The 18,502-nt window shown below is 39.1% G+C and overlaps 1 protein-coding gene and 1 pseudogene across 1 annotated transcript; both read left to right on the forward strand.

The window, feature by feature from the left end:
• The first annotated feature begins 256 nt into the window (after positions 1–256).
• Positions 257–8,444, forward strand: LOC127540236 (mas-related G-protein coupled receptor member X4-like). Its single transcript, XM_051964842.1, has 2 exons — positions 257–380; positions 6,819–8,444. Exon 2 carries the CDS (start codon positions 6,843–6,845, stop codon positions 7,797–7,799), a length of 957 nt encoding a protein of 318 aa, XP_051820802.1. The 5' UTR covers positions 257–380; positions 6,819–6,842; the 3' UTR covers positions 7,800–8,444.
• A 93-nt stretch (positions 8,445–8,537) lies between these two features.
• LOC127540234 (mas-related G-protein coupled receptor member X4-like) lies at positions 8,538–11,917 on the forward strand (annotated as a pseudogene).
• The last annotated feature ends 6,585 nt before the right edge of the window (positions 11,918–18,502 follow it).

Raw genomic sequence — 18,502 nt, forward strand, 5'->3', positions numbered from 1 at the left:
ATGCTATTTCATGTACAATTGTCTTTTTACTGTTTTATGTTATGTAAATGCCTGTTTTATTCCATAAATTTAAAAAATAGCAAAAAGAAAATTGGTGTGAGATTTTGGAGCATTAATCTCATTGGTCCTATGGGGTGGAAGCAGCTAGATCACAAGGCATCAGAGGAAAAGAAACATGATCAGCATTGGGGGAAAATGCTGAGATTATCTTCCACAAGGGACTATTTTCCAATAATTCTGTGCCCTGACTAGGAAATCCTGCTGCACAGGAAACTATAAAGACTTCTCCAAACTCTTGACATCACTTACTGTAGCCTCAGTTTCAGAGCAGAAGATCCTGCAGACAGTTTCAAGACCAGAGAAAAGAGCATCATCTCCAGGTCAGTCACTCAAGAAATTGATATTCATTGTCTTTGGAACATTGTTCCTCCTGTCCCCGATGGGAATGGGAGAAGAGAGAAGGGCAGGTGTCCCCTGTCACCTTTTGGGAATATAGTATTTGATAGAGGGCTGGAGTCTCTGGAGCAACTCTAAGGGGATCATAGATAGAAAAGTAAATTTACCTGCCCTTTCTTTCTCCTTTTTAAAATCTCAACAAAAATTCCTATTTCATTTTTAACTTTGTGGTCTATGCTTCCACCATCCCTTCCTGGTCTGACTGTATCTGATTAGAGAAATTAGTTTAGCAGGGAGGTGAAAGAGATACCTTCAGACCTACAGACACAAAAAATGAATAATCTGAAGTTAGGGCTTTTTAAAACTGATCTATAATCAGGTGAACAAACAAGATATTTCTCTAGTTTCTACTCCTTTTGCTTACTCCAGGAAACAGTTTCCCTCTAAACACTTTGTCTTCTGAGAAGTATAAAAGGTCAGAATGAGCAGGGACCTCAGTAAAGCCTTCCCATAACTAAGATATTCCATTCAAGAGGAAGCTGTAGCCAAAGAAAAACTAGAGAACATCATGAAATGCAAAATGGACAATTGAAGTGCAAAAAGTATATTTTATTAAAAACTTTTTGCACAAACAAAACCAACACAAACAAAATTAAAAGAGAAGAACAAAGCTGGGGGAAATTTTACAACCAGTGTTTATAATAAAGGCCTCATTTCTAAAATATATAAAGAACTGTGTCAAACTGAAACAACACAAGTCATTCCCCAAATGATAAATGATCAAAGGATATACACAGATAACTTTCTGATGAAAAACTTAAAGTCTTATTGAAGAGAGTTGTGGTCCCTTTAAGAAACTGTATTTCCTATTGAGCTGTGATTCCTTTCAGATTCCCAGCCCCTCCTGGCTGAAGCATGTCCTCCCCAGACAAGTTGTCTCTTCATGATGCCAGGGCCTTTGATTCAATTACAACTCCTAGTCAAAAGCATCCCTTTGAATTCCAATAGGAGATCCAGGCTTGTCCCAGCCCCCATTCTGACTTGCTTGGGCTGCCCAGCCCCCACTGATTCTGATCTGCTGGGACTTCCCAACCCCACTAAGATACCCAATATAATAAGCTTCTATCAACTAAAGTCTTTGCAAATGGACCTTGCCAGCCCTCTTTGCTGCCAGGACTTTCTGTCCACTGAGAACAGCATTCTTAGTGTAAAACTGTATTTTCCATAGATCTGCCACCATAGAAGTCAGTCTCTGGGTAAACTGATTTCTATCTAACAATAAACTTTCATTTTGTAACTAATACTTGGGAATGAGGGAATTCTTTCACTCCTGAAACCTGTGGCCGATTTAATGGGGATTCTTAATAACTCTCTCATAGCCACTAATCTCTAGAGTACCAGGAATCTAAACCACTCTAAACCTCATCACAATGATATGTCATCCATTCCAACTGTCTCTCTTAATTTTTTTTTTCACACATTATTGTTGATAGGAATTCTATGCTCAAGATGTAGCTTTAATTGGGTATTGTGCAGAAGGGCTCTACTTTAGTATTTAAAAATCGATCAATTATTATTTTGGCAAGACAATTGTGGTTATGTGGCTTGTTCAGATTCACACACCTATTAAATGTTAAATGTCTGGGGGCAGATTGGAACTCAGGTCCTCCTGAGTCCAGAGCTGGTAATCTATTCCCTGTGCCATCAAGATGCTCTTCTTGAAAAATCTTATCACCTGGAAGAGGAATTAGTCTTCTTATTTTAACCCAAAGATAGAACAAAGATGAATGGTTACAAGATCCTAACAGAAAAACAAGGCTTGCTATCAAGAAACATTTCCTAACATTAAGATCTCTAATGACTTCTCTGGTAAATAGAAGATCCCCCTTCATTTCTTTTCTTCAAGAAAACAAGACCATTCTTAAAACTTAGAACAGATTTTAAACTTCACTTCACTTTGTTCATGAGATTCTCTAAAGTCTAATTAAAAGTTCCAGACAAACTGAATTGCCATTTGGTTATTTCCCAGTTCACACAAACACTTTCTCTTTTGTGGTCCAAGAAAGGGTGAAGATGTCAGTTTTGTTTTTGTTTTTGTTTTTTTAGCTGAAAGGGCCCTTAGAAGTCTGACTCTTAATAACTCAAAAGCAGGACTTTTGTTACCAGGGTTGTCAAGATAGCATCTAACTGCTTTTTTGTTTTCTTAAAAGTTTACAAACTCTTAAAATCTTCTGTTAAAACAATTAGTGCAAAGAAATTACAATTTACATATCTCTTTATTGGGCTTTGATTAAAGCTCCTTTAAAACTGCTTTTACTATCCTATCTCAAATAACAAATTTCACTGAACTCAGTGAATGTGTTTTCTTTCCCTCCCTCTCATCCCTTTGTCCAAATATCCCTGGTGCAGTCAGGAAAGGAGGGAAGGGGGAAGAAAGAGAAAGAGACTCTCTTTCCTCTATGTACTATCCTTCTAGTCCTGGGAAGGGCTTAATTTGGTTAAATTTCTTTCCAAATTACTGTACACATAAAAAAATATATCATTACTCTTTACATTGACATTGCATGTTGGTCACATCTAAAAACCCACATAGTTATTAAATATGAAACAATCATATACAATATAGCAGTTTCATATAGAATTTGTTCCATGCTAAGCACTTTTGCAATCATGTGACCTTCACAACAACCATTACTAGTTCTCTTGAAATAGCCCAGACAATAAAATTCAAGACGGTCATAGTAATTCATAATTTAAACATAAATTTATTTCTTACCTGCCTAGATGCCTACATGGCCAGGAAGGACCTCCAGTAGGATTCTGGCATGTTTCCGTGCCCAACTGAAGTAGGGACAGCCTTAGAAGCATTCTTGTTCACCCTTGCTGGCACATTTTGACATTAAACAGTGACTTGACTTTACAGGACAAAAGATACAATGGCAGATGTTTAACCTAGTTTATAGGTCAGGGTTATCGAACAGATACCCCTCAATATAGAGCAGGCATTTTGAAGTACAAAATACCTCCTTTTAATTCTAGCTGAGCAGACATTTCTCTGCCAGCCCCAGGCCCTTTAACCTAAAACTGAGGGAGGGGAGAGGAGGCCAGTCATTTGTCCATTTCACTCTTTACAAGTTAAAAATTGGGCAGAGATAAAATAATTTGCCATAAATTAGGTAGCTAACACACATCTACAACTGAAACAGAGAACGGTGGGCTCACCAAAAGACTGCTTGGCTTTCTCAATTCACATCACTATATTGGGGGGTGCCAGGGGCACCCAGATTCTTCCCAGGCAGTTACTGGACAGAACCTGCCAAAGACCGGGGTGACTGGTTCCATGATCTTCAGATACAAATAGAAAGCATTTATTCCATCATTGCAAGAAGAGGTTCAAACACATCAACTGAACAGTCCAGCATGAGGTATGGCACATGACAGAAAAAGACAATGAATTATATAGCAGAAAAAACAAGGGTACAGGTCCTCTTTCCTGTTGATTTTTAAATACATTGGATGGACTGAAAAGGAAGTAACCATTGATCAATAGTCAACAATGCTGTCTACTTCCTGGAGGTGATGTGACTTCCTGAAAACTAGATCGAAGGTTTGACCCTATAGACTCTAAGGAATCTTCACTAATACCATTCACTTTGATTTTAAAATATTGATTTTCTGTGGAGGACACCATATACCATAATATAAATTATGTGCAAGGAAAAGTTAGTGATAAATAATTTAAAATGTAAATAAATAGTTGAATGGATGAATTTATTAACCTATCAAAGAGTAAGGAAACAAAAAATCCATGCATACATCCAGCAAGTGAATAAACTAATGTCCATTGTTTTAAACTAAGTGGTCCAGCCCAGCCTTAGACCTGTCCACATTAGTAGAAGGAAGCCAAACCCCCATATACTAAAGAAAGAGAAGAGAGAGGGAAACAAAGGGTGAATTTGAGTGTGGTCAGAGAAGAAAGGTGAAATGCATGTACCCCCAATCTTCTCAAAAAGACTCATTTCTATATCTCTCTGTCACATCAGGACAAGAGGGAGATGCAAAGGCGAAAATGAAACCAGCTTTTTCTAATGACCTACTCGTGTCCTAGGCACAATGTTAGGCACACCACAAATACTGCCTCATTGGATCTAAAGATTTCTGTGAGGTTCCTGCTATTTTTGGTCTCATTTGGAACCCGAGGGACACAAATGTTGAATAATACGTCCAGGGTTACACAGCCAATGGAAGTAATGACAAGTCCTGGAGACAATTTGGGGGTAATAATCAGTTTTTTAATGATGGGTTAGGAAATAAAACCTTGAGATCAGGATCTTGGCTGGAAGCCAAAAATACCTCTGGAGAGCATTGAATTCTTTAAAAGTCTTTAGAAAGGAGGCTATACCTGAGGGTGGAAACCAACAATTCCACTGAGAGTGGAAACCTACAATTTGAGGAGGTGAACCAAGAGCTGGACAAGAGCTTTCCTTTCCACCTGCTGAGGGCATGAGGAACTTAACTGCCTCCAGGTATCTGGACAAAGGCATCCATTTCTTTTTTTGATTTCTTTTTTTTTCTTTTTTAAAAATTTATTTTATAATAACTTTTTATTGACAGAACCCATGCCAGGGTAATTTTTTTACAACATTAGCCCTTGCACTCGCTTCTGTTCTGATTTTTCCCCTTCCTCCCTCCACCCCCTCCCCCAGATGGCAAGCAGTCCTATATATGTTAACTATGTTGCAGTATATCCTAGATACAATATATGTTTGCAGAACCGAACAGTTCTTTTGTTGCACAGGGAGAATTGGATTCAGGAGGTAAAAATAACCCGGGAAGAAAAACAAAAATGCAAACAGTTTACATTCATTTCCCAGTGTTCTTTCTTTGGGTGTAGCTGCTTCTGTCCATCATTGATCAATTGAAACCGAGTTAGGTCTCTTTGTCAAAGAAATCCACTTCCATCAGAATACATCCTCATACAGTATCGTTGTTGAAGTGTATAATGATCTCCTGGTCCTGCTCATTTCACTTAGCATCAGTTCATGCAAGTCTCTCCAAGTCTCTCTGTGTTCATCCTGCTGGTCATTTCTTACAGAACAATAATATTCTATAACGTTCATACACCACAATTTATTCAGCTACTCTCCAACTGATGGGCATCCATTCATTTTGCAGTTTCTAACCACTACAAACAGGGCTGCCACAAACATTTTGGCATATACAGGTCCCTTTCCCTTCTTTAGTATCTCTTTGAGATATAAGCGCAGAAGTGACACTGCTGGATTAAAGGGTATGCACAATATAATTGGATTTAAATCCAATTAAAGGGAATTCCCTTTAATCTGGGCATAATTCCAGATTGCTCTCCAGAATGGCTGGATTCATTCACAACTCCACCAACAATGCATTAGTGTCCCAGTTTTCCCACATCCCCTCCAACATTCATCATTATTTTTTCCTGTCATCTTAGCCAATCTGACAGGTGTGTAGTGGTATCTCAGAGTTGTCTTAATTTGCATTTCTCTGATCAATAATGATTTGGAACACTCTTTCATATGAGTGGTAATAGTTTCAATTTCATCCTCTGAAAATTGTCTGTTCATATCCTTTGACCATTTATCAATTGGAGAATGGCTTGATTTCTTATAAATTTGAGTCAGTTCTCTATATATTTTGGAAATGAGGCTTTTATCAGAACCTTTAACTGTGAAGATGTTTTCCCAGTTTGTTGCTTCCCTTCTAATCTTGTTTGCATTAGTTTTGTTTGTACAAAGGCTTTTTAATTTGATGTAATCAAAATTTTCTATTTTGTGATCAGTAATGGTCTCTAGTTCATCTTTGGTCACAAATTTCTTTCTCTTCCACAAGTCTGAGAGATAAACTGTCCTATGTTCCTCTAATTTATTTATAATCTCGTTCTTTAGGCCTAGAGCATGGACCCATTTTGATCTGATTTTGGTATACGGTGTTAAGTGTGGGTCCTTGCCTAATTTCTGAAAAGCATCCATTTCTCCCCAGCCAATGAACCACGAACAGTGATCGGGTCATAATATCTACATAAACTTCTCTTTCCTGATGAAAAATCATGTACCTCAAGGACTGGAGCAAATTCATGTATCGGGAATGTCCTTTAGAGACCAAGGAATAACCTACTAGGGACTGGTTTCTGAAGGAGGAAATAGGAAGGGGAAGTCTTAACCCTAATTGAATAATTAGTTAGTAATATCCGTGAAATAATGATTTTGCTAAGTTTCCAAGACAAGATTAGAATTCATTTTTTCCCTAGACTCACACCTCTATGCATGTGGCGCCCCCTAAGGGCATCCCAGAAAGAGGCAGTGAAAAAGAGGAGCCTTGAAGGTAGAGAGAGGTATAAGTGGCGGGAAACTCCCTGATGTCCTTCTATGTCTCTGTGTCCCCAGGGTGTCCGAGAGGAGCAGGGCGTCATGGAGCGCGGACCCGCCAATATGACTGTGTTCCCCACGCCTGGATATGCAGGATTTGGTTCTGACAATTCAATGCAGAATAGTAGTTCATCTGGAAGCCTTAATTTTTATGACCGGATGCGGATCCTCTCTCTGCTCATTGCCCCGCTTGGGCTGGTTGGGAACGGCGCCGTCCTGTGGCTCCTGGGCTTCCGCATCCGGAGGAACCCCTTCTCGGTCTACATCCTCAACCTGGCGGCGGCCGACGCCCTCTTCCTTTGTAGCTCCTTTCTTAGATCCACACTTGCACTTTCTAGCGTTTTCGATTTAACGTGGGAAATACTGTCAGACTTCAAATTCATTTTCTACACTACCGGCATGAGCCTCCTGGCGGCGATCAGCACCGAGCGCTGTCTCTCCGTGCTCTTCCCCGTCTGGTACCGATGTCGCCGCCCCAAGCACACGTCGGCCGCGGTCTGCGCCGGGATCTGGGCTCTGGCCGGGGTGTTCGGGCTACCGTCTCTTGTATTTACGTATTGTTTTTATCGTAGCTTTTTCAACTTCACCATCCAGGGTGCGTGGTTCCTCCTCCTCACCTGCATCCTGTGTGTGTCCAGCCTGACTCTGCTGCTGAGGGTCCAGTGCAGCTCCCGGCGCCGGCGGCCCCCCAGGCTCTACCTCCTGGTGCTGCTCACGGTCCTGGTGTTCCTGCTCTGCGGCCTGCCCCGGGGGGTCGTGGTTGTCCTATATTTCCACTTCCACAAACTTTTCATACCTTATTGGCTCTGTGACCTCCTGGCCTGTGTGAACAGCAGCGTGAACCCCCTCATTTACTTCTTCGTGGGCAGACTAGGGAACAGGAGGAGGGAGCCTCTCAGGGTGGTGCTCCAGAGGGCCCTTGGGCATGAGCAGGAGTTAGGAGGTGGGACAACAAGCACTCCCCACACCAGCAGCCAGGAGACTACACTCGGAGCCTAAGAAGAAGATGTTCAGACACAGCAGCCTGTGAAATGAGCCCCCTGCCCCAGACCCAATAGCAGCTCCCCCCTCCCTGGGAGGAAAATCAGGATTTCCCTTCCATTATTTATGTGGATACCTAAGATGTGAACTTTAGGCAATGAACATTTATTAGGTGCCTGTTGTATACCAGGCAGCTGGATAAACAAAAAGAACAGAACTCCAAGGCTGGAATGGGAAGACGTGAGGTCACATCTAGTCTAAGAATGTAGCTGTATAACCCTGCACAAGTCACTCAACTCTGCCTCAATTTCCTTATCTGTAAAAAGAAATGCAAAGCTCTCAAGTATCTTTGTCCAGATAAGCCCAGATAGGGTCATATGACTGAACAAGAAGACTATACCAGGCTGTACTAAGCTGTTCAAAACATCTCATTTAGGGGCTGAACATCTAATTAAAATATCACAAAGTAAAGTACTGATTTTTAAAATAACTCTTTTTAAATTAGTTTATATGTTAAAATTAGAAAGGATTGTAAATTACATGAGATTCCTTTCCATTTTTGTGATAGGCTATGCTATGTCTTATTTGGCTGTCACTTGTGAAAATTGTGACATTGCTAATTAAATTAAATTATTAAAAATGCTTATTGTAATAACATTGAAATCTAAAATTGTTAGGTATGATGTGGGTTCAGCAGGCACTACATGATGATGGACACCAAATTGGGGGTTGGGGTCATCATGTAAAGAATTCACATTGGCCCTTGTCTGTGGCAAAAGGTAGATTTATGATGGACAGGGCAAGCTCCTAGTGAAACTTGCCATTTGCCAGGAGAAAGGGACATGTCCTAAGCTGACAGGCCAAATCCTGAAAAGAACTTAGCTCCTAAAGGATTAACTCTAAGGAGGAGAAGTGGGGTTGAGAAGCCTAGTGGAGTTAGGAGAGATATCATGTGGCATGGGGGAAGGGACAGACATCACAAAGCAGAGTGCTGTGGTGGGCTAAGCCAGGGGAGGGCAGCAGCCATGGGTAGATTTTGTGGGGAGGATTTGACCCCAGGGACATGACTGGGATTTCTGGGGTTGGACAGGCAAAGGGAAGCAGACTTCAGACCCTACTTTGTGAAATTGCTGGGTTTGGGGCAGGAATGAGAGTGAACCTCCATTCCAACTCCTAATATGCCTTTCATGTTTGCATGCTCATGGGCCTAAATGGAAAGAAAGGGGATTTATTTATGTTGACAGCCAAACAAGCATACCCAGTAAGTGTGCAGGGGACCAATTACTGCAAGCTGTGCATGGACCTGGAGAAGTTTCTGATATGACTTGTAGAGGACACCAGAAGCAGGATTCACTTCAGCCCAAGAGACACAGGCTTGCAAATTCAGCCTCTTGTGCTACTGCTTATTTGTCCCTGACCATGGCACTTTTCCTTCCCCAACAACTGACTCCTACATTCCCTAGTTATAGCTCCCAGGAAAGTAAATTCTGAAAAGACTGTTAAACCCTCCCACCCTGAGGTCTATCCAGAGGAGGGATACATACTTAGGAGAGGATTGGCAGGTGGATTTTGTACCTATGTTCTCTGGCAGGGTTTCAAACTGCTTTTAATTTTTCTTAACACTTGTAAAAGTAAAAGCTTTGTCTTGTGTGACTGAAAAGTTTTTGTTAAAACAGATCCTACTCCCTTAAGGCCACACTGTTCTACACATTGTCCCTATTCCTTTGAGGAAACAAAAGCAGGAATTCGGGGAAAATATTCAAACAGGAAAACTGTTTGGATAAAAGATATTCATGATAACCTCAACTTCCTCCCAGTCTTTCTCTGGGTGAGGTTCCTAGTTATGTCTCTAGTAATCCCCATACTGACGCCACTTTCATTTATTCTTTTCTTTTTTCTTATATTTTGTCCTTGCAATTTTAATCCATTTGTGAGAGGTGTTTCTTCCAGACTCCATGCCATGAAATCCAACTACTGGATCTCTCGGAAAACCCCTGAGACCTGACTCTGACATTCAGCACCCCCTAGATACTTCTGACACCACCTACAATGTCCTTCAGAGACTGAGTGAATAATCTACAGTGGGCTAGTTTCTAAAGGAGGAAATGGGAAGGTAAAGTCTTAATCCTAATTGAATAATTAGTTATTAATATCCATGAAATAATGATTTTTCTCAGTAATAAGTTTCCAAGACAAGATTATAATTAATTTTTTTCCCTAGACCCATAGCTGTATGCACTGTGGCACCCCCTAGGGACATCCTAGAAAGAGGCAGTGAGGAAGAGGAGGCTTGAAAGGAGAGAGGCATAAATGGCCGGGAAACCCCCTGATGTCCTTCTACGTCTCTGTGTCCCCAGGATGTCTGAGAAGAGCAGGGCGTCATGGAGCGCAAACCCCCCAACATGACTGTGACTCCGCCCGAACATCGGGTAAATGAGTTTCACAATTCAATGGAGCATAGTGAAAATGAGAGTTCATTTGGAAGATTTGACATTGATAACTGGGTTCACATCCTCTCTCTGATCATTGCCCCCCATGGGCTGGTGGGAAACAGCGCAGTCGTGTGGCTCCTGGGCTTCCGCTCCTGGGCTTCCGCTCCTGGAGGACCCCTTTCTCCGTCTACATCCTCAACCTGGCGGCGGCCGACGCCTTGTTCCTTTGTTTCTCCTTTCTTAGATACATACCTACATTTTTTGTATATGTTTTTGATAATTTAACATGTGAAATACTGTCGAACTTCAAATTCATGTCCTACACTGCGGGCATGAGCCTCCTGGCCGTGATCAGCACCGAGCGCTGTCTCTCCCCGCTCTTCCCCATATGGTGTCGATGTCGCTGCCCCAAGCACACGTCTCGGTCTGCACCGGGCTCTGAGCTCTGACCTGGATGGTCTGGCTGCTCTCTTTTGTCTTTTGGCAATATTTATCTCCTCACCGTTTCGTCTTCATCGCCATCCAGGGTATGTAGTTCCTCCTCCTCACCTGCGTCCTGTGCGTGTCCAGCCTGACTCTGCTGCAACTCCCGGCGCCGGCGGCCCCCCAGGCTCTACCTCCTGGTGCCGCTCACTGTCCTCGTGTTCCTGCTCTGCGGCCTGCCCATGGAGGTGTGAGATTGCATGTCTTTTCACTTCAACATAAGTTTCAAGCCTTATTGGCCCTATGACCTCCTGGCCTTTGTAAACAGCAGCGTGAACCCCCTCATTTACTTCTTCGTGGGCAGGCTAGGGAATAGGAGGAGGGAGCCTCTCAGGGGGGTGCTCCAGAGGGCCCTTGGGGACGAGCAGGAGTTAGGAGGTGGGACAACAAACACCCCCAACACCAGCAATGCAGAGACTACACTCTGAGCTAAGAACAAGATGTTCAGACACAGCAGCCCTTGAAAGGAGTCGCCTGCCCCAGACCCACTAGCAGCTCCCTCTCCCTCAAAGGAAAATCAGGATTTCCCTGACATTTCTTATATTGGTACCTAGGGTGTGAACTCTAGGTGATGAACATTTATTAGGTGCCTTTTGTATGCCAGGCAGCTGGATATCCAAAAAGGACAGAACTCCAAGGCCTGGAATGGGAAGAACTCAGGTCACATCTAGTCTGAGAAACAAAAGATAGTAGTCACACCATCTAGGTCAGAGCCCAGAGGCCGGCTGAGAAACTGCACAAGTCACTCAACTCTGCCTCAGTTTCTCCATCTGTAAAATGAATGATCAAGAGAAATGGCAAACCTTTATAGTATCTTTACCCAGAAAACCTCAGATAGGGTCATATGACTGAACAACAAAAGCATACCAGAAATTGTACAAAGCTCTTCAAAATATCTCATTAAATCCTTACAATACACTAGGGGGGTATGTGTTCTCCAGATACCCATCTTACACTAGAGGAAACTGAGGCAGGTAAAGGCCCAATGACTTGCTCAGGTTCCCAAAACAAATAAGTATCTGAGACTGGATTTGAACTCAGATCTTCCTAATTCCAGGCCCAATCAATGATCTGTGTACTCTGGAGCTCCATAGCTTGCTGTGGCTTCTTTACTAGGGACTAAGGTCCAAGAGTTCATGGGTCAACAGCCCAGAGGAAGATTTCCACAACATATGGTCACTATCCCTGTCCTGAAGAGTAAATGAAGAGAAACACACACACAAAGAGAGAGAGAGAGAGAGAGAGAGAGAGAGAGAGAGAGAGAGAGAGAGAGAGAGAGAGAGAGAGAGAAAGAGAGAGAGAATGAATAACAATTTCCTGTGGAATATCTTGAAAAAATCATTCATCCTCCATTTGATTTCTCCAGTGGTAATGACCATACTCTTTCCTCAGTCCTTTTTAATCCCATATTTAACTTGTCTAGACACAGAATAGGGTGAACACATGATATTTTAATACTTTTATTATTTATATAATCGATCATATTGATAATGTTCTTTAGGTTAAAAAATAAAAAACCTGTATTTCTGATACAAAGTCCAACTGGTCATAAAGTATAATCTTTGTAATATATTGTTATAATTTTTAGCCAATATTTTATTTAGTATTGTTGCCTCCATATTCATTAATGAAATTAATCTATATTTTTCTTCCTCTGTTTTTACTTTGTGAGGGTGGGTATCCATATCTTATTTATTTTTAATAGTTTTTTTTTTACTTTATTTATTTTTTAAAAATCCATTCAATTATTTATTTAATACTAATACTAGTATTTTTAATACTAAAAATATAAAAATATATTTTAATAATAATTTATTTTTAATAGGTTGGATCCCAGCTTTGCCTATTATTCTAAACTAATTTTTTAATATTAGAATTAGTTAATTTTAAATGTTAGATAAAATTCACTTATTAATCTGCCTACAGATGGCTTTTTTCCCTCTAGAAGTTCATTTGTGGCCTGTTCAATTTCTTTTTCTAAAATAGGTGTATGCATGGCACCCAATACTAAGATCAGTTTAAAATGAGTTCATGATTTAGACATAAAGGATGATACCATAAGCAAATTATGAGAACAACAAATAGTCTACCTCTCAAATCTGTAGAGAAAGAAGGAATTTATGGCCAAAGAATAACTAGAGAGCATCATGAAAGGCAAAATGAATAATTTTGATTACATTAAATTAAAAAGGTTTTGCACAAATAAAAAACCAACACAACCACGTTGGAAAGCTGAGGAAAACCAGCAAGTGTTTCTGAGAAAAGCCTCATTTCTATTATATACAGAGAGAATTGCTTCAAATTTGTAAGAAAACAAGCCATTCTCCCACTCATAAATGATCAAAGGATAGAAACACAATTTTCAGATGAAGAAATTAAGGCCATTTGTAATAATGTGAAAAAAAACATTCTTAATCACTGTTGATTAAAGAAATGCAAATTACAGACAACTCTGAAGTACTATCTCTGAGTATCAGAGATACTTCATATCTTTCAGATTGGCTAAGATGGCAGGAAAAGATAGTGATTAATGTTGGAGGGGATGGAGGAGGACTGGAACATTGGTGTATTGTTAGTGGGATTGCGAATTGGTCCAGCCATTTTGGAGAGCAATTTAGAACTATGCTCAAGGGACTATAGAACTGTACATGCCCTTTAATCCAGCAATATCTCTACTGGATCTATAGCCTATGAAGATCATGGAGGTAGAAAGGGGACCCACATGTACAGAAATTTTTGTATCTTCCCTTTTTGTAGTGGCAAGGAACTGGAGATTGACTGGATGCTCAGTCAGAGAACACCTAAATAGGTTGTGATATATGAATGTGATGAAGTATAATTGAACTATCGGAAATGATGAGCAGGCTAGAAAGACTTGCATGGAATACTAATGGGTAAAGTGAGCAGGAACAAGACAACTTTGTGCACAGTAACATCAAAATTATATGATGATCCATTGTGATAGACTTAACTCTTTTAAACAGTGTGATGATTCAAGGAAATTCCAATGTATTGTGATGGAAAATGCCATCTGCTTCCAGAGACAGAATTATAGATGCTAGTTCTGGATTAAAACATAGTATTTCTACATATTTGTTGTTTTTGTTTGTTTGCTTTTTTTCTTTCTCAACACTTTGTTCCTCCCTTTTGATCTGGATGCAGCATGCAGCATGATACATGGGGAAGTATGTTTGGAGGAATTTGCACACGTTGAACCTATATCAGATGGCTTGCTATTTGGGGGATGGAGGGAGTGGGAGAAAAATTTGTGAAAGGTGAGTGTTAAGAATTATCTTTGCATGTATTTGGAAAAATAAAAAAAATATTTATACATACATACACACATAAATAAAATATGTTTATGTACCTATTCTATTTCTATTTCTAATCTAGACAATTTATATTTTTGTAAATATGCTTCCACTTCACTTAAATTAATAAATTTATAGACATATATAAGTGGACAAAATAGCTCCTTATAACTGATTTCATTTCATCTTCGTTAGTGGTAGCTTAACACTTTTATTTTTAATGTTAGTGAATCCTCTTTTTTTAGAATTAAAATAGGTAAATAATTGGCTAATTTGATTGGGGACTTTCGATTTTTTCTTTTTCCAGTTTTAATTGCATATCCAATTCACTGGTCTGTTCTTTCTCTATTTTACTGATCCAAATATTTAAGGATATACATTTTCCTGTGATTCTGGCTTTGCCTGTATCCCATAAATTTTTACATGTTGTTTCATTAATGGTATTTTCTTTAATCAAGTTATTGTTTTTTAATTTCTTTTTTTTTAACCCACTCATACTTTAAGATTAGGTGGTTTCATTGCCAATTAGCTTTTAATCAATGTTTTTGTGGTCTCTTATTAAATGGTCTCTTATTACATTGTGATCTGAAAAAAATACTTTAAATATTCCAGATTTTAACTATGAAATTTCATATCCTGATAGATGGTGAATCTTTGCAGAGATAGCATAAAGTGCTGAGAGGAAAATGGTTTATTTATTTCTTTTCAATTCTTTCAAGATAACTATCATATCTAGCTTATTTAAAATTCTATCCATTTCCTTAACGTTGTTCTTATTTTCTTCTGGTTAGATTTAGCAGTCACAATACTGAAGATTGAAGACTCATATTATTAAAGTATTAATATCTATCTCCACCAATAATTTGTTAACTTTTCAAAAGTTTCTAGAATGGCATGTGTTTAATATTTATTAATTACTTGTTGTCTAGGGAAAGGAGTGAGAGAAAGAGAAGAATAAAACTTTGGTACACAAGGCTTTGCAAAGGTGATTGTTAAAAGCTGTCTTTTCAAGTGTTTTGAAAATAAAAAGTTATTATTAAAAAATAAAATAAAAATCACTTTTCAGCCTCATTTCCAAAATATATAGAGAACTGACTCAAATTTATAAAAAATCAAGCCCTTCTCCAATTGATAAATGGTCAAAGGATATGAACAGACAATTTTCAGATGATGAAATTGAAACTATTACTACTCACATGAAAGAGTGTTCCAAATCACTATTGATCAGAGAAATGCAAATTAAGACAACTCTGAGATATCATTACACACCTGTCAGATTGGCTAAGATGACAGGAAAAAATAATGATGAATGTTGTAGGGGATGCGGGAAAGCGGGGACACTGGTGCATTGTTGGTGGAGTTGTGAACGAATCCAGCCATTCTGGAGAGCAATCTGGAATTATGCCCAAAAAGTTATCAAAATGTGCATATCCTTTGATCCAGCAGTGTTTCTATTGGGCTTATACCCCAAAGAGATACTAAAAAAAGGAAAGGGACCTATATGTGCCAAAATGTTTGTAGCAGCCCTGTTTGTAGGGCTAGAAACTGGAAAATGAATGGATGCCCATCAACTGGAGAATGGCTGGGTAAATTGTGGTATATGAATGTTATGGAATATTATTGCTCTGTAAGGAATGACCAGCAGGATGAATACAGAGAGGCTTGGAGAGACCTACATGGACTGATGCTAAGTGAGATGAGTAGAACCAGGAGATCATTATACACTTCGACAATGATATTGTATGAGGATGTATTCTGATGGAAGTTGATTTCTATGACAAAGAGACCTAACTGAGTTTCAATGGATAAATGATGGACAGAAACAGCTATACCCAAAGAAGGAACACTGGGAAACGAATGTGAACTATTTGCATTTTTGATTTTCTTCCCGAGTTATTTTTACCTTCTGAATCCAATTTTCCCTGTGCAACAGGAGAACTGTTCGGTTCTGCAAATATGTATTGTATCTAGGAGATACTGCAACATATTTAACATATATAGGACTGCTTGCCATCTTGGGGGGGGGGGAGGTGGAGGAAGGGAGGGGAAAAATCAAAACATAAGTGAGTGCAAGGGATAATGTTGTAAAAAATTACCCTGGCATGGATTCTGTCAATACAAAGTTATTATTAAATAAAATAAAATTTAAATAAAAAAAAATCACTTTTCATTGTATTTGGTGTATATAGTTCAGTATAGATGGTATCTCATATCAAAATATAGTTACTCCATTTAACTTTTTAAAATGAATCTATTTTAGCCACAACTTTGTTTGATATCATAATTGCTCTGCCTGCCTTTTTTCCCTCAGTTAAAGCACAGTAAATTGTTTGTCACTCTCCATTTTAGTTCAGTATATATCTCCCACTTATAAGTGTGTTTCTGGTAAACTACATGTTGTTAGGTTCTGATTTTTACTTCATTTTTTATCTGCTTTTATTTTGACATGCCAGCAAAGTTAAATGTATTTTTTCATTTTAAAAATTAACATTTAATAAACTAAAAGAATTTTAGGTATTTGTGACAACAGTACCAGAACTGGATGGAAATTTTAATAGAGAAGATTCACAAGAAATATAGAGAAAACATTAAAGACTGATTCTTAAATGCAAACATTATATTCAAAATTCTAATCTATGAAAATGTTATCAGTATTATTCTTGGGACTGTCATCATTACCAGATATTTTGAAACAAAGTTTAAGGATGGATTAAATATTATGAAGTGAGTCTAAAAATCAAAATTCGGAGGAAAGGGTAAAAAGGAGGAATTATTTCATACAAAAGGGGCAAAAAGGAAGAATTGATACAGAGGAAAGAGATGGAGGGTAAGATTTGTAGTATTAGAACCTTATTCTCAAGAAATCTGTGTTAAAAGGGAAAGTAACAACATGTACATCTAAAAGGATATTCAAAGAAAGCCATTCTAAATTTATAAAGCAATGAAGATAAAAGAAGTTGATAAGGGAGGGGCTTTTAGAATAGCATATAAATTAAGAATTAGGAGCATAGAAGAAGATGATAAGGAAGGGTCTCTTAGAAGGGTGACTATATGGCCAAGGTAAAGTAAAGAAGATAGAGTAAAAAGAAAGCTGAGAAAGGCAATAGTGAATAAATACATGATTGAGGGAAATTCAGAAAGAGTAATTATAATTTGGAATGTGAAATACTCTATTTTCATGTATGTAACTAAGGGGAGGGTGGGACAAAAGCTCCACATGCGGAACAAATCAATTTAGAATGCCTTTGGCTGCTTTGAGAGATGATCAATAAAGTTCTCTAGCCAGAAGCATTTCCTGTAACTTCTTTCATGGTTCCAGTGACCCCTGAAAGTAAGGGGAGCATAGAAACAACAGATTTACTTTGAAATCTGGACCCAGAAGAAGATAGTTTGACCAAGGCAAGAAGCCCAAGGAGCAGCCAATAGGAGATCAGAAAGGGCTTGGAAATTACTTGGCGAAGGGTTCCTTCATAAATTGGATTTCTGAAGAGCAGTTTGGTAAAAGTTGTTGAAGCTTTGCACATCATTTTGTGTAGCTTGAAAGTGGGCCAATTCCTTAGAGCATCCAGAGTATCCTCTGTATAGTACCAATGCAGAGAACTGACACAAGCCAAAAAGGGAATTTCATCATAAGCCAAGACCTACTTGAGGAATCCCTGCCCATGTTCTGAGACAGACAGATAATGATCTCTGCTCCATCAGACACAGAGAGAAGCAGCCTCACCAAGTCTCTGAATGATTTGTCAAAAGACTGTATTCCCTCATTGTATCTAGAATGTAGATGCTATTGGTTTTCCCATTTTGAACATTAAGAAACTCAGAAAGGCTTAAAGAAGCTTCATTAATTGACTAGAGTCACACATTTAGTAAGAGGCAGAAAATTAATCCAGATTTTCCTGATTCTGAGTTTAGGAATCTACTCATTATCCCAGAGTCCCTCAATAATCCAAGGGAACACTGGTGTTGAGGTATTGTACCACTTCTCTGCTAATAGTTCCTTTGCTGAGGAAGATTTCCTTGCTCACAGTCAGATCCACTCCTTGGACTCTGAACATTAGGAAATCAAGAGAGTGCTTTATACCTCGACACATTTGCTGGAAGGTTGGTGTTTGACCATCTCATCAGGGTAAGAGAAACAGAAAAGGCTACCAAGGTAGCTGGTGCAAAGGCGTCCAACTGAAGCTACTTTCCACATGAGAACAGCTGTAAGATAGAAGCAAAGAACACATGTCCATTACAATGGGAAATCTGGAGACAGAGTGCATGATTTGTCTCAAAGGGGATTTGAATCAACAGTCTAAGATAAAAGTACTTTTTCTCTCCTTAGATGTCTATGGAGTATCAAAGACTCCCCATCTATACCCAGAGACAATGGCTTCATTTCAAAGCATTGTGCTCCTTCAGCACTGAATCACTTCATGCATAAAAGCAGCTGAATTCATCATGTCTGAATTAGCCATGAGATAAGGGAGAAAGTAAGCAGGGAGGAGCAACG

Source organism: Antechinus flavipes, chromosome 6 (genome assembly GCF_016432865.1).
Source record: "Antechinus flavipes isolate AdamAnt ecotype Samford, QLD, Australia chromosome 6, AdamAnt_v2, whole genome shotgun sequence".
NCBI lineage: Eukaryota > Metazoa > Chordata > Mammalia > Dasyuromorphia > Dasyuridae > Antechinus > Antechinus flavipes.

Coding starts and splice junctions, on each gene's coding strand:
- LOC127540236 (XM_051964842.1), top strand. CDS start 6,843: ATGGAGCGCGGACCCGCCAATATGACTGTGTTCCCCACGCCTGGATAT.